The 17,040-nt window shown below is 43.9% G+C and overlaps 1 protein-coding gene across 1 annotated transcript in view; it reads right to left on the bottom strand.

Moving 5' to 3' along the window:
- Positions 1-12,273, bottom strand: part of Ehhadh (enoyl-CoA hydratase and 3-hydroxyacyl CoA dehydrogenase) — a 33,425-nt gene extending 21,152 nt beyond the window's left edge. Inside the window, exons 1-2 of the mRNA XM_027413019.2 lie at positions 11,641-12,273; positions 1,940-2,043 (exon numbers count right to left, since the gene is read on the bottom strand). Coding sequence (XP_027268820.1) covers positions 1,940-2,043; positions 11,641-11,714 — 178 coding nt within the window. The 5' untranslated portion in view covers positions 11,715-12,273. The remainder of the gene's footprint in view (positions 1-1,939; positions 2,044-11,640) is intronic.
- Positions 12,274-17,040: the final 4,767 nt, after the last annotated feature.

Genomic DNA, 17,040 nt, shown 5'->3' with positions numbered 1-17,040 from the left:
CTCTGTGGCTTTGGAGGCTGTCCTGGAACTAGCTCTTGTAGACCAGGCTGGTCTCGAACTCACTGAGAACCACCTACCTCTGCCTCCCAAGTGCTGGGATCAAAGGCAGTGAGCTGTCTGTTTTCTATTTCACTAATTTTTCATCTTCATCATCTCCTTCTTCATTTGGTCACGAGTTACTGCTCGGTTTGTCAGTTGCAGTGTTCAGTGCTTAGCTTATTGTGATTTAGGCTTTTTCTTCCTCAGACCAACCCTTCAAAGCTATAAACTGCCTGCTAACTTTTATTTGAGCGGCACTCCACGCCCAGGTCAGATGTCTTTATTGTTGTTTAGGTCACTGCATTCTCTAAACTTCTTGATATTTTATAATTTATGTCTGACTCAAGGATTAAAAAGGAATTCAGTTTTCAGACAAAGGATAGGCTCTGCTTGTGTTTTTGCTATTGATTTGCAGTCTGGCTGGAAGAATTCTAAAAGAAGTTTACAGAGACAATCTCTGTGTACACTGGGAAGGTACCCAGGGCCTTGAAACCATGAAGCACTCCCCCACTGAACTATACCCCCCAATAGTTTTTTTTGAGATAGAGTTTCTCTGTGTAACAGCTCTGTCCTGGAACTCACAAAGATCCATCCACCTGCCTCTGCCTCCCGAGTGCTGGGATTGGAGGGATACACAACCATTTTCCAGCTATAGCCCAAGATTTTATGCTACAGTTCCCAACCTATTTTTTTTTTAAATACTGCCGATGTGTTTAAGAGGGTCCCTATTTAGAGATGTACCATCCTGCACAGGTCTGCTAATCAAACTAGGTCATTTCTGATACTTTGCTAAAAGCAAAAATTTCGGCTCAGGAACTTGCATCACATTCCAATTTTCACCTTAGCATCACACAGGAAATCAAGTTCTTGATGATCCTGAGGCCCCTTCGGGCCTCAGGATCATCACCTTGAGTGTTCAAGGTTCGAATTCTAATGAGAAAGCTGTTTCACAGCTGGTTTAAAATTGATGCATTATTTTAATCTTCCTCGGCCTTCTTCATCTGGATTTGCTAAACGTTACAATTTGTATGAGATCATTACCACTTTTTAAATCGGTAAACAATCTCTCTAGTGATGATCAGGCAAGGCAAGCTGTGATTATCGTGGCGGTAAACTTTTATATTGTTTCTTATCCTGGCTCTAGCGCCCGAGTATTTTCAGGTTTCCATTTACAAACACCGAATACCTGTGGTCTGGAGAATTCCCACGGCCCCTCATTTCCATGTGACTTCCGTCAAAGTGTTCAATATATTCATTTTCAGGGTGGGGAGAGAAAGAGGTACCATAAACTACACCGAATGATTCAACACCAGATACTTTGGCTAAGCTGTGCGTTGTCGTGTAGTGACCCAGCAGAGCGGTGCTGTGGTCCCTGTGGGGAAGGGCCGCCGGAAGGAACATGAACTTCGCTTCATGATTCCGTGAATAAAATGGCAAAATGTTTCCTAAACTTGTTCTGGGTACAGACACTGACAAGACTGCTCAGCCAGGGCATCTCATTTAATCCCATACAATGTCATTCAGCTACAAATTATGGCCCCTGATCTATAGGCAGAGAAAATAAGGTAAGGCTATCAAAGAGACTGGCCCAAGCTCACGCAGGGAGAAGGGACATGCGCAGAGCAGACACACAGCAAGTTTCCGGCAGTGGCCATCGGCCCTCAAGGCTGGAACGAAATGTTCTTCAGAGTCCAGTCCACACAAAAGAGACAAGGCCACAGTCCTGTCTGAGTCTCTCTTGGGAGAGGTGTCCCTTCACCCGTGATGTTTCTCACTCCTACTCTAGTGTCCCGGTCCATTACCCTCACCGGCTTCTGACCCGCAGGGACAGCAGATTCACTGTTGCCTGTGGTCTGGGCATATTTCTAGAGGTAATGGGAAAGATGTAGACAGCAATTACCTGCAGAGAAGATGCCATTTGACCCACAGATCACAACGGCTTTAATCGTATAGTCTGATCCAGCTTTCTGAAGGCCCTCTCTTATTCCGCTGATGACAGCTGGGCTAAAAGAAAAAAAGTCCATGAAGCAGATTAGTCACAATTATTTAATTTAATTCTATGATCTTACAGATTTTCTTTTACTAGTGATGGATAAAACAGTACAGGTTCTCACCACAGAACTTTCACTATTTGTTCAACAGATGAAATGTCTACTGTCACTTAAGTGCTGAGCTGATAAAATAAATCCACTTGAGCAGTTGTCACTTTCCTCCACTGCACTCTAACTTCAATCACGAAAAACATTAATAACCAGTTTCAAAAACATTGCACATGCTATCACAAGCACAGTGTTACCTGGTAAGTGTCCGCCACTCCCATGTAGAGTGTGCAGGATGAGTGCTGTAATAAAGCTGCAAAGAAGGCCGTGTAGAAGTTTGGAAGGGACACAATTTCCTTCAATTTACTTGCAAAACAGAAAAAGATAAAGGAAAGGCTGCCTAGGAAACAAGGTAGGGCTACTAGTCATTTCAAACATCCATTCCCCCTCACCTTCTTCAAAGTATTTACAACACCTGCTTCTTAGATGGCGTCATGGTGACTCAGAATAAGACTACATTTCCCAGAATGCTTTGCAGTACACTCCGCCCCATGAGCTAAGTTCTGTATCTTTAGAGAAAGATTTCTGGAAAAGAATGGACATTTTCCCCCTATATTTCTTTCCTTCCTACTCCTGGCAAGAATGCAGATGAGATGGATAGACGGAGCTACTCTCCTTGTACCAATAGGTAGAAGATATGTAGAAAGCTGGCAGGCAAGCACTGACGATTAGCAAGCAGCTGTATCCTGGACACTGCTGTGAGAGAAGTTAGTGGTCCTGGTTTAATTCACTGTCAGTGAGACTTTTCCATCTGTGACAACCAAGTTCAACCCTAATAAATGTAGGAGGAAAAGACAAGGGCGAAGAAACATCGGGCAAATACAACTAAACCCATGGGAGGGTAACTATCCCAGAGAAATAGGAATGTGAGGCAAGGGTACATCCTTCGGATCTGTCTCCATTCGAGAAGTAGGGAAGGCTCAGTGGTCCCACTCGAGGGAACTCTCTAGTCATGATGAAGGAAAGAATTTGCTAAGGGGATTAGGGTGGTGAAGCTGGCAAACTTAGGAAAACTCATGGGGAGACAGATGCCAGGAGACTCTAACCAGTTTGGCTTGGAATTCTATGCATTGGGGGTAGATTCTTATTACACAACGTGAAAATTTCAAACCAAATGGAAAAACCAAACTGTTACTCAAAAGATGTACTGAGACCAACAAAGACAAAAATTCATGGAACCAGTAGATACCTGCCCTAATGCTTGAGTGGTAATTACCTTTCACCCAGTTACTTTTTACCTAGACACAATTAAACAAAACCCCCTGCTCCTGATTTATTAATAGGAAATCAAATAAACAGAATCTGAGCCATTACATAATACCGAGAAGTCCAAAAGGAGAGAGCAGTTATCCTTCAGTGTCTGGGCAGAATTGCCTCTGGATGCACCCCCCCCCCAGCACAACAAAACCCTCACACTCTGGATGTACAACAAAACCCTCTCAGGTTCAAGTCTGGCAGATAAAACACTGCAGGAGTCTCACATACTCCACACAAGCCATCATCTCTAAACGACTAACAACAAACCATAAAAGATACACGGTGCATAGCTCACAGCACACCATTTATGGAACAATGACAAGATTAAAAGAAGTCCTCCCTGGGGACTTTTACATTTTCTGTCAATGGGTAAATGGTGGGTATGGAACCTACAGCCAAACTGTTTCCCTCTGGACTTCCCTGTCCTGGGAGTCAGTGAGGAGAGGGCTGGGTTTCACATTACAATCATAACGTCATATTCATATTCCTGTTCATTTTCAAAACTCATGAACAAAAGAAAAAAAAAGAAAAGAAAAGTGGCTACAAACAGAGCTTGACCAGGGCCAGCTGAGGGGGTATCATGGTCAGTCTCCCAGCTGGGACAATGGGTCCTGAGAAAACCTGTGAGCCATGGTCTGCCTTCCCTCCTATGGAACTATTAAAACAATAGCAGCAACAAAAACCCAAATAGAAAAGATCTAAAGCCTAGTAAAACAAATGTGCTCAAGTTTCAAAAAGAGAGGAAAGAAAGACATGCCAAACATATGAGGTTAGGTTTTGATTTTAAAAAACATGATTTTCGGCTATGAGTTTGTATATATGTGTTCATAGTTGCTAGGTAACATACAGGGTCTCCTCTTATGAGGGTGGAAGTTTTAAAGATATTAAAGACATTCTTCCGGGGAAAGATGTAGAAATACCCTATTTCTCCAGAGACCCTATACTTCGATTGGGATAGAAAGAAATTTGGCCAGCAATTAAGGATTTATAATACTTTGTGGGGGAGATGAGAGAAAAAGAATTATTTAAATAATAGCTCAGTAGGCAATCGTGGTAACTCTCACCTTTAATCTCAGCACTTGAGATCTTGCCTTAAAAACTGGGGAGGGACTCAATAAGCTAGAAAGATAGTTCCCCCAAAAAATCAAAAACAAGAAAGAGCAAAAGTACAAAACAAAGAAAAACTGGGAATGCATTTCACGTGGTGAACAAGCTGGAAATGTGCTAAATCATGGTACTCAATATAAATTATAAGAAAATGTCTTACAACAGAATAACAAAGTCCGTAGGGAGGAAAGGCAGGGCTTTTCCTTTTACAGGGTCATTATCTCATTACAGGTCTTTTATCTCATTTCTATCTTTTTTTTTTAATTAGAAATGGAATCCTATCCTGAAAACAGATTCTGAGCCGTTAGGTCACAGGCACGTGCAGTTGATGTGGGTGTCCCTCCAGACACCACTGTGGATTATGAAAATCTCCACAAGTGGAGGTCTATTATAGGGAAAGAGCAGATTGGCTGAATAAAACCTATGGCCACTGCCATCTCTAGACTACTCAGAACTGGAAACATCCTGGGAAAGGTGGTTATGCATAAATGGAGGGAAAGCCTCCCTGTTTATCAGGCCTGGGTGTAGTTACTTTTGTTGTTGTTGTTGTTTGTTTGTTTTTATCTGTACTGGCTGAATGGCAGATGAGACACCCAGGGATACAGAAGGCCACAGTATTTTCCTTCCGGGTAAAGAATAGCAGCCAGTGGAGGCTCACATTTGTAATCTCAGCATTTCGACACTTGAGGCAGGAGGACTGTTACAAGTTCAAGGCCAAGCTACATTATAGAGTGAGATCTTGTTTCAAAAATCCAAAACATACAACACCAACAACTCCTCATACAACAATGAAATATCAGCTTCCACCAAATCACGTCAGTTGGTACCTCCAGAAGAGGTACCAACCACACCTCTCTTTTCATGTATGTTCTAGGTAACACTGAAGCACTCAAAAAAAAAAAAAAAAAACCAGAAATGGAGAGAGAGGATGAACTGATATAGGGAAAACATTGCTTCTAGATATAGGAGCTGGGAATGGCCATGGAGTAGGGATGAGGGGTAGGGGGGAGACAAAGGAGGCTTCAGGAAGGACAGCTTTTCCTGAGTGCAAAGCAAATGCTTCATCTTTGGCCATACCATGTGTTTCCCTGTGAACAGTTTTTAAAAATTAAAATCAAAGTTCATCAAGTTTGAGGCTTATAAACCAATATCTGCCCCCCAAAATAAAAGAAAATCAGACAGTCCAAACTAACCTTTAAATATGGCTTTGTTTCCCCAAACTGCAGTTTCTGTAATGCATTAGTGTGTGTGTCTTCAGTTCCAAAGTAAAACACTGTGTTTTTACCTATGTGGATTGCAGGGGGCAGGGTGGGCAGGAGTTGGGTGGGGGAATGAAAGCCACTGTGTTCCCAGGGCCAGGCCTGGTAAGCAACCAGGTGCTAAATCCACACAATGCCAACACCCACCTGAACTCAAGCAAATGAGTCTGGCTAGACTCAATGAAAGATTTAAACTATTTCTCTGGGCAAACACCAAAATTAGTCCAGTAAGCACGTTTATGAGTTACCTTTCCCCCAGTTACTGTTTACCCTTGAACCTGGAGGAAATAAAATAACCCCCCTGGCTTTTGACTGGTTAATTAGCAGTCAGATCATGACACAGATTGAGAACTGTTACATAATATCCAGAAGTCCACAAAGCATACACATTCCCTCTGCATCTGCCAGAAATCGGTTCGGTGACCTTCTCCCCCATGGGACCTAAATCCTCTCATGGTGAAGTTCCCCCAAAGAAAATGAGATAGCATTCATATTTCCACCCATCATCTCTAGACTACTTACACTAGCCCATAACCTGGAAATGCTATGTAAATATTTGTTAAACTACATTACTCAAAAATAAAGGCAAGGGGAAAATAATCTATGTGTTCATTCGGGAAACTTTCATGGTGGATGTGACTATGCTTCCCACCCTGAGTGGCTGAATGGCAGATGTGGAACCCAGAGGGCTGGGGTTTTTTCTTCTGTGAAAAGTGTGACCCCCCAATTGAGCCAAACCAACCTCAGTGGGTACCACTCTAGGGTGAGGCACTGGTTCTTCCCACTTTACCTAGCCTCCCCACTTTTATTTATGTTCTTGGTAATTTGGGGGGAAATTCATAAATAGGAAAAACTGGAAAAGGAAAGTGGTTTTGTCTGGTTTTCTCTAGGTTAAGAAGAGAATAGTGACTAGGGAAAAGGTAATTAGTAGACATGGGGTCAAGCCTCTCTGGTGTTCCCTCCAGCTTCAAAGACACAGGTGGCTCAGGTGGGACCACATCTGCGGCACTGGGAAGATCCCAGCAGCTAGGAAGAGTGACCTCCCTCTACACTGCCAGAGGAGAGGACAGAGGGAGGAGATGAGTGTTCACCGAGTGGGGATAGAGGGAGGGGAGATTTCCTGAGTGCCCACTGTGTGCTTCAAGTTCTTTGACTACAGCTAGCTTTTCATTTTCAACAGTTAAAAAAATAATACAGTCAGGCAGTGGGGGAGCTCCCCTTTAAGCCCAGCACTTGGAAGGCAGAGGCAGGCAGATCTCTGCGAGTTTGAGGCCAGCCTGGTCTACAAAGCAAGTTCCAGGGCAGCCAGGGCTATTACACAGAGAAACCCTATCTCTTAAAAACCAACAAATTAGATTAAAAAATACTGTAGCTTATCAAGTTATGCCTCATCTGAACACTATCAGTATTTTTTCCAAAAACAGAAACACAATAAACATGCCCAAGTAACCTCTAGGGGTAAGTTTGGTTTCAAAAAACTAAGTTTCCAGTTATGAATCTGTGTCTTCAGTTCCAACATAAGACATAAAGCTTCTAGTATTTACTATGGGAATTACAGAAGAAGCCAAAGTCATTGTTTTAGAGGCAGGGCTAGAATCTTCGATACTGTGCACTTAGAATCAGGGCTGACACTGGTAAATAGAAACAAATGTAGCTAGCTAATCTAGCAATGAAGGCGTTAAACTACTTCTTTTGAAAAATCAAAGTTATTCCAATCAGCATATCTCACTTAGCTAGGAAGAAGTAACTTCATACACACACACACACACACACACACACACACACACACACACACACACACACACACGAAATAGAAAAGGGAAGAGAAAAGGGTTAAGGAGGGAGGAAGGAAGGAAAGATAAGAAGAAAAGCAGTTGTCTTATTTTAAGTGGGTTATCTGCACACTTAGTGAATGCTATCAAGGGGAAGGTCCTTGTAGAACCAACTTCTAGAAAGGACATTTGACCTCAGGGAACACAGGGGATACTTGTCCTTGTACAATAGTTACCTTTCCCCTAGTTACTCTTCACCCTTTAGCCTGGAAGAAATCAAACAGAACTTCTAGCCTTCCACTGACTAATTGGAACCGCTCCTTGGTATATGTGGGAAATTGGTTCTAAGACTTTCCATCTCTCCCAGAATTCCAAATCCCTCATACGTTTAAGTGCCTAATGCAAAAGTCTTGTTCTACATATAAATTATAATTCTAGACCATAACATGTGAATGCTTGTTAATAGTTTTCATACAAGAAGAAAAAAAGGTGTGTGTGTGTGTGTGTGTGTGTGTGTGTGTGAGAGAGAGAGAGAGAGAGAGAGAGAGAGAGAGCGCTAAGCATCCTGGATAAAAGGATATTTCTAGCTTTCTAGCCATGGTTGGTTGATGTGAACTCAAGGATACAGAGGGCCGGTTGTTTTTGAGAGTCTCAAATTGAGTCAAAATCACCTCAGTCATGGCTGGGAGAAGATGGGGACTTCTTCCATTCCAACCAAACCTTCCTCTTTTATCTATGTTCTTGGGGACTCTAAAAAACTCAAAAACAGGAAAAGGAGAATGACTGTAACAGATACAGTTTATTAAATTCAGCCGACTGAGAGGTTCCAGCAAGCTAAGAAAGCACTTCCCCTGCTTACAATGCCAGACGTGTAAGTGGAGTTCAGATGATGATAACATTCATTGGCTGAGAAAATAGCTCAGTATTTAAAGTACTTGCCACAGAGCAGCAAGTATGATGACTGGAGACCAGAACCTATGGAAATGCTGGGTGGGTGTGGTGGCCAGGAGATAGGATCCTTAGAACAAGGTGGCAAACTAGACTAGCCCTGTTGGTGAGCTCTGAGTTCAATAGAGAGACTCTGCCTTGATGAATGAGGTGGGGGACCATCAAGGAAGACTTGATGTCAACCACTGGCTTCCATATTCACACATGGGCACACAGGTGTGAATATACCCTCACATACACATGTTCATGTGAACATGCATGCCTGGACACCACACACACACACACACACACACACACACACACACACACACACACACACACGGAAAATAAAACCCCCAAGATAACATTTTTTCCCAAGATAACATTTTGTGAGTGCTGTCTTAACCCTTCAGCTTCCTTGACCATAACATGATTTTCCTACTGGATTTTTTTTTTTTTGCTGTTGTTACTTAAACCAAAGTTTATCAAATCAAATTTGTGATCTGCAACCAGCTCTTTTTTTTTTTCCAAAGAAAGAAACAGAAGTAAAACTATAATATTCCAAAGTCTATAACATGTGAGGATAGGCTAGATTTCAGAAAATTCTTTCAGTTCAACATTGAGCATGCATGATGCATCTTCAAATTTTATATACTTAATTCAAATTTAAGGGTTTTTTTTCACTAGGTAGCTTATAGTAGTAAAAAATCTTGAAAACCATCACTCTGTGAGACAAGCTCAATAATCAGCCATGCTCTGTGGTTAGGAAGAAACTTTAGTTTCCCAGAATGGAGGGATACATGGCTGCCTACTCCAGCAACAAGGGATTTTAATTAATTGTCAAAAAAGAGAATTAGACAAGTTACCATACCTCATTCATGTAGAAAGAGATAACTTCTTATGTAAAATTAGAAAGAAAGAAGGAAAGGAGGGAGGACAAAAAAATTAAGGTCCAAAAAAAAAAAAAAAAAAGGAAGCTGTTAAGTTGGTAAACAATTTACGTGCCGTTAAATTTCAAAGTAAAACAGATGGGAATGTGCAGGGTCCAAGATGAAAAATCTCCACGAGGCTGAAGCAGATGTTGAGAAAGGGGGCCACGATAGGAGACTGATCACAGGCTGCTCAGAGATACCAGGAGAACCACAAGTGTAAAAGTCATTTACAATCTCCATTTCATTTAACCCATGGGACTTTTTATGTTAGGTACTTACATTTCTCCAGATTGGGGAGGGAATGAGCAGGTTAAACACTAGAAACGTATCTGACTGTGGACCTGAGATTGGGACATTCCCTCTCACCTCTTGATGGACATAGACATCCCTGCAGAATCTTCTATCTAGTAACCATATCAGTATGCAAACACCCCATGTGGATAAGGAATCATATTGCTTATGCTTTCTTCGTGAAAACACACGCGGCACCTACTTCCTGGTCTCTGGGCTGAGATCAACTGTGAAATGGACATAATCAGTATTTTACTTCCACCCCCCCCCCAAATGGCCAGCAAGTGGATACATATGTGTGTGGTTTTATTCCTGCATACTATTACTCTATCAATACATACTGCATTTGTATTAGTGAATGCAATCCTTCACATTAAAATAAGGATAGTATCAAACCAGGTTAGTAGCACACATCTTTAATCACAATACTTGGTAGGCAGAGGCAGGTGGATCTCTGTGAGTTCGAGGCCCACCTAGTTCACTGATCAGACAGGTCTACACAGTAAGATCCTGTCTCAAAAGAAATTACATTAATAATAAGGATAAAAATTTGACCTCCGTGGGCACTAGGCACGCATGCAGTTCACAGACATATGTGCAGGTAAAACACCCATACACATAAAATAAAATAAATTTTAAAAAAATTTAATATAAAACCTAATGGCAGTGTGGTTTAAAATGAACATGTCTCCTCCTTTCTGTTTTTTGTTTGTTTGTTTTGTTTTTGAGACCAATGTTTCCTCCTGCCTCAGGCTCCTGAATGCTGCGATTACAGGTGTGTGCCAACCCAGCATCTGTTTGTTTTGCTCCAGCAGCTTGTGATGGGAATTTTCACCAAATGACCTATTTTCACTTTATTTATTCTGCTTTTACACAGCTATTTTTCTGGGATTGAAGCATTCCTTCCTGAAGGAGGAGAAAGGCTAAGGTTCAGGAAACTGAAGAAACTGACAAGATTCTGGAAGCTAAATAAATTTACCGATGTTTAAGATGCCCAGGAAGCTCAGAGAGTTGCAAGATTCACACACACCCCACACCGCCCCAACCCCTCACTTCCGAAGTTACAGGAGCAGAAGCAACTGTGGGGGGGAGAGAGGGGGGGGGGGGCGGGAGGGCGTCTGTGCAGTGGAGCTCCCCTCCAGGTCTCTGGGAAGGGCTACAGGTAGGAAGGATTAGGGGAGGAGACTCCAGCACAGTCAAACGGAACTCGTCGTCTTTGCCAGGGAGGATTGCTTTCTAGTGTGGCTGCCCTAAGGCCACCCATGCTTCTGCTCCTAGCTCCCCCCTCACTGTTCTGAAAGTTGGCCGAATAAACCCATTGGTTCCCCCCAGAGTGAACTTGTCTGGAATTGCTTCTAGGGTTGTCCTTTGGGCTGTAGGAGGTCTCCCCCAGGAAAGGGATTTTAGCAACATCTCAGGTAAATGTTGCACACTATCGGTCATGATCCCGTCCACCACTTCGGCAGTCTGCGTACGGGTAATTCCTCCTGAGGCTAATAGAGAATTATACTCTGTTCGCCAGTGATATGGAATGAACAAGATAAGTCAACTTGTTCATTTTCCAAAAAGACAACAGATCTCACTTTTAAAAGCAATGTGCTAAGGGCATTGCACCCAGGGCATGGCCAATGAAGTAAACAAAACTTCAGCTTTTCAGAAAATGCTATGCAGCAGCCTCCTCTGACAGGGAGCTTGGAGCTTGGAGACCCACTCTCTGAGTCGGGTAACTATAGCTTTGGGCTTCACACAGAGAAGCTAGGGTTGCTAGCCCGAAGTAGGGTTGCAGAAAGCCACGCCTCTGTAGGTTCCTGAACCACTAGAACCAAGCAGACTTGAGCGAGCTGTGAGGTTGACAGCGGACATAAGGAAGGCCGGAGCCAGCTGCTCATTGGCAGGTCCTTCTAGGGAGGAGAGCCCCGACCCAGACCCGCCACACCCCCTGACCCGGTGCTGTTACCTGATGGCGTTAACCGGAGGGTTGCAGAGGCGGATCATCGCCAGGGAGTGAGGCAGCCTGAGATACTCAGCCATTTTCTCAAGGTATCCTGCACCTCTGATGTCTGGGACAGCCGGGAGTTCTTTTCTGGGCCGCTCCGAGAGGAGGGGCACGCGCTGGACCAATGGGAGTCGCCGCCACCGCCTCCTGCCCCTTGCACCACATGCTCCCCAATGCTGGCTGCGCTCCAGGGAAGGGTAGTCCTCCTAGGCTAGCAGACAGAATGTCGAAAGGCATGCTGAGCTGCTGGGTCTCACAACTGGAGTCAAACACGTGTTCCGAAACCAATCATCTGCCCCGGCACGAAGCCCCGAGTGCCCGGTCTGCCTGTTCCTCTCTGGTTCTGTCCCCGTCTAAGGGCTGGGATTTCTCATACTTCATCCATGAACTGCACACCTATTATGAGCTGGACGTAGGCTGGATACTGACAATAAGCCATGCCTTGTTTCTTCCCTCTCAAAGCTCAGCCTGGACAGGGTCCTTCCGATGTGCATGTTTTTCATGGTTGCCAAAGCCCACCAAGTAGCCAGAAGACAGTGTACAGGTGGACAAGAAACACACACACACACACACACACACACACACACACACACGCACGCACGCACGCACGCACGCACACACACACACACACATACACACACACACACACGTAAATCTTCACTGATGTTTCCCAAGTTTTAACAAGGTCGAAAGATTATTTCCAGACATGTTCTTTACTTCTTGAAATTAAGAAAGGGTTTAGTTAGTAGAAAAATCCTGAGTGCCCTGGAAGCCCTGGTAACAAGTTGCGTTCAGAGGCATGGGAGCCCCCACATGTCAAGGACAGCCCATCACCCAAAGCACTCCTTCAGGTGTCAGCGATGACAACAGCCTCATGGGAGCAAGCGGCTTCAGACAAACGTCGGGAATCTCTATCTACTACCTCTCAAACCATGCCTAATCTGTAGACTAACTAGTCCCCAAACTCTCCTAGTGTGTTCTGTTGGAGAGAGTCTGCATGGCCAGCCCAGTTCTCCCCGCCTACAGGAGCAGTAGCTTCAGCTTTGTCCCCCTTCAGATGCTGGTAACTAGGAGAACACACTCGGCCACAGTATCCTAGGAACTTGAACAGGTAGAGTTCAAGGTTTAATAGCACTGACTGGCCTTATTGCACCCCTCCGCCTTGGAGCAGGGGAAGATAAGCATATTTGGAGCCAGCTTGTGACACTTTGTCCTCTTCATCTTGTAGGAATCAGTCACTGGCCATCGTGTCTCTACATTTTTTATTTTAGTTGAGCCCAGAGCTTTCTGCTGTGGCTCCCACAGTGGGATCTGGGTGTAAGCTTCTATGTAAATCTAATATACTGCTTGGGTGTTTAGAGTTGGCGACTCAACAGGGACAGGACCTATGTGAGGCAAGTGAGACCTTCAAGGGACAAAGTTCAAAGGGCAGTTACTATCAGGTTCACCCAGTGCTATGCCTCAACAACAGGATCACCCACAGTCCTATCAATTAGTCCCTTTGTAAATGTAGCACATTGAGAGACCATCGGATACAGCTGGGTGGTAGCATGTTGATTTTTCTTTTCCTGCTAGTACAAAACTGTATGCATGGGTTCCATATTTGCTGAGTCCATGGATGTGTAATTTGCTAGTCCATGGATGAGTAACTGTGTTGCTGTTTGAAGACTGCTTGACTATTTGATAGTCTTTTGATTATTGGTTTGATCTGCCATATCCTATTATTTTACTTGTCTTATGAAGTGCTTGGCTACTTCACAGGATCTCATTCCTCTTGGGTAAGCACTGCACACTATCTGCATGTCGCCCTCTGCTTAAGTACATTGCTTTCACTGTAGCAACTACATTATCTTGAGTCCCCAGTTCCCGAACTCATCTCAGGTTCATTACTGCTTCAAAGAAATCATTCTAAGCACTGGAACTGCTACAGTGCCCAGAGGGTAAATGGTGAGCCCTATAGAAAATCCTGGACTTTTACCTGCTGGCCCATGCAGGTCTCTATCCATGGGAAAAACACAGGTGGCTTCTTCTCCCCATCTCAATCTGTCAGGCAAAGAATCCAATTAAGTCTCATTGAGAAGAAGGAAAAGGCTCATGGGTCACGAATGATCCTTCTCATTTTAACTCTGCAGTATGTAATTTTTCAAATGTGCACCAAAAACAAGAACATAGTAAAACAACAATATCCGTATGTGGCCATTGATCATTGTTGCTCTCCTGTGTTTTATAGTAATTCCACTCACAAACTACGGTGTTTTGGCATTGGCTCTGCTGACCGAAGTATAACAGTGTTTAGCATGGTGGTTAAGCCTGTAGTCCTAGTCAGTACTCAGTAGGCTGAGGCAGGAGAATCACGAGTTTGAGGCCACCCTGGGCTATATAAAGGAGGTCTTAAAACAAGTAATGAAAGTGTTGTAATGACCTTTTTTCAATTCTCCTCCCAACTCCTCTCTATTGGGTCATCTTTCCATTCTATACCCACCATCATACTTTTTTTTTTTTAAAGAGGTATTTTAATAGGTAAAAGGGCAAGGGCACTAGAGGTGGATAGAACAGCTCAGATCTATTCCAGAAATTTATTTACTTTTTTACTCACTCAGCAAACGTTTAAGACCTATTAGCTCCCAAAGTCTCAGACATCCAAATGCCATCATTGTAGGTAATAGTTCAGTAGGCCAAAGGAGAGATGGGAGTGGAGGAGGGGCCAGAGAGAAACAAAGACAGACTGACTTTACCTCCTGTCATCTAGTGGTCACAGTGGTAAATTTTACTTATTTTCCTAGGACATAGAGTATCAAAGTGTTTGTTCAGGAAAGAGTTTTAAAAAGAACTCAGGGCCTAGAGAGTTGAAGTGATATATTTAAGGTCATATGGCTGTTAGCATGGATTCATTCTGAGGAACTGGATCATAACACTTGTGTGGCCTAGCAACCCTGAGATCTCCAGGGTAGACCAGCAGCTTGGAGTCCCATGAGAGCTGGTCCTATAGCTCAAGTTCAAAGGTGGATAGTTATCTGGAGGCAGAATTCCCATTTCCTTAGTACACCTATGTAGCCAGTAAGAGGCTGGCTACAGGTGTGCCTGACCCAAGGCGTGGTCAAGGTGAGGTCAGGATGATGCCGCATGTGCTCTTAAGGGACCACAGAGCGCATGGAAGCCCCTTCTCTTTTCCTGGCTATGCTGCTCAGCTGCCCCTGGCACACTCTGGCTTGCATTTGGCTGGTATTTATCTGAATCTTTAAAGGTATCTTGAACCTACAAACTTTCCCTTCACACCTACCTCAACCTTTTCCCAAAAGGAAAGGAACTGTCTTTTGACACAAAGGCCAAAAGGAGGGCTTGTTGAATGATGGAACTGAACTACCTTTCCATTAAAAGGGCTGCATCCCTTACCAGATAGGGAATGTGCCTAAGGCAAGTGTTCATTGTCTTCATCTTTGTATCTCTAACATTGCTGTGCCTCCTATGTGAATAAATGAAAAGTAAATGAAATTAAAGAGGCTAAAATTCTAGAACTATCAGGGGCTAACTTTATGCCTTGTGGCAAATTACAGAATCCCTATAGTAAAAAAATGCATTACAAATATCATTTGGTCTAAACCAGGCATGGTTGCACATGCCTGTAAGGCTAATGCTAGGGAGGGTTCAGGTAGGAGGCCAGTCTGGGCCACATAGGGAGACCTTTGTCTCAGAAAACAAAAGTCGCTGTTCTAATAAAATAGAACACTTCATCTATATTATTCTACAGGTCTGTCAGGGGTTTCTTGGTTATCTGGAACACTGACCCATCACCCACATTTCAACACTACTAGTAGTGTTGTGAAAGATGATTAGCTTTGCTATCTTTCTAAAGTACAAATTGAGGTGTTTCTTTGAAATACAAGACTAAATAAACCACAGAGTCTGGTTGCCTTCTAGAAGTGTGTCGGTCAGTAATTTGTTCCTAGTCAGTCAGTTAAAAAAACGAAGACAAGAGCTCCCCTCATTTCTGGGTCAATATGAGGTTTGCCTACACACACACACACACATACACACATACACACATACACACACACACACACACACACACACACACACACACACACACTGATGAGTATGTACACACACTGGAAGCATTTTGATGAGTATGTACACACACTGGAAGCATTTTGATGGCTTGGATGGGATGGCACTTGGGAGCCAAAGAATACTGAGTGTTACAGCTCGGATGGAAAGGTATTCTGGCACTCGGGAGCCAAGGAATACCACAGGTCACAGTAAGCTTGGCACCTTACAGCTCTGCTTCCGGGAAAGGCTTCCCAGTGTTATCAGCTCTGCTCCAGCAGGAGAGGGTTTCCCAGCGATGGGAGAGTGGAGTGTAACAACTTTGCTTCACCAGGGGAAGGCTTCCCCAGTGGTGAAAAATTGTTACAGCCCTGCTCCACTCTGCTCCACCCAGGGTTGTCTCTGCTCCAGCAAAAGAAGGTCTCACCCAAACCTCATTCAAGAGATTTATTGGGAGGGAAGAATCCAGGAGAGTGGCTGCCCTCTGTCAGGGTGGCAGAGAACAGCTGGGCAGCCCTAACAGTCACAAGCTGAATAGACACAGGGTTTATAAAGGGATTCTTAGGGGGTGGGGTTTTTCCAGGGAGATTTCCAGGGTGGGGATTGGTCAGATTTCAATCCCTGAGCTGAGCTGAGACTGGCTTGATCTGCTCAGGGATTGGTTGGTTTTCTGCACAGGTTTAGGGTCAGATTTGGCTCTGGTTTCAGGGCCAAAGTGTGTTTCTTTCACTGATCCTTTTTAGCCTTTTGGCTCTAATTTTAGGGCCAGGGTGTATTTCTTTCACTGGCTCTGATTCCAGGGACAAAGTGTGTTTCTTTGGCACTGGTTTCAGCCTCAGGGTGCATTTCTTTGATTCTTGTTGCAAGGCCAAAGTGTGTTTCTTTGGCTCTGCTTAGGGTGTGCTTCTTTAACTGGCCCCTTTTCCTTACATTCCCTTTTTGGTTTATTAACAAAACAACTTGGGGTTGGAAAGGGGACGGCGTTATCATTTAGACTACTTCCTGCTGGATTGGGGTGGCGAGGTTCATGGGACAATCTTCATTTTCTTCTCCCAGATGTGTCCGGGTGTTGCAGCTCTCTGGCTCCGTAGCTAGGGACTGGTAATCCTGAAACAGCAACTGGTTGAAAGTCTGGTTAGAAATCCTTTGAACTTGTTGTTGAAGGAATCTAGACAATAAGCTTATAAGGCAGGGTGCCACTAGTAGGATTAAGGAAAGAGAGAGAAGAGGGGTTCAGAAAGGTAGCATCCAGTTCTGAGTTGGATTATCAGTGATCCACTGGCCAGAGGCATCAAGCTGTCCCTTATGTTTTTGAAG

Source organism: Cricetulus griseus, chromosome 4 (genome assembly GCF_003668045.3).
Source record: "Cricetulus griseus strain 17A/GY chromosome 4, alternate assembly CriGri-PICRH-1.0, whole genome shotgun sequence".
NCBI lineage: Eukaryota > Metazoa > Chordata > Mammalia > Rodentia > Cricetidae > Cricetulus > Cricetulus griseus.
Note: the sequence above shows the minus strand (reverse complement) of the source record. Positions and strands in the feature narration are given on the sequence as shown.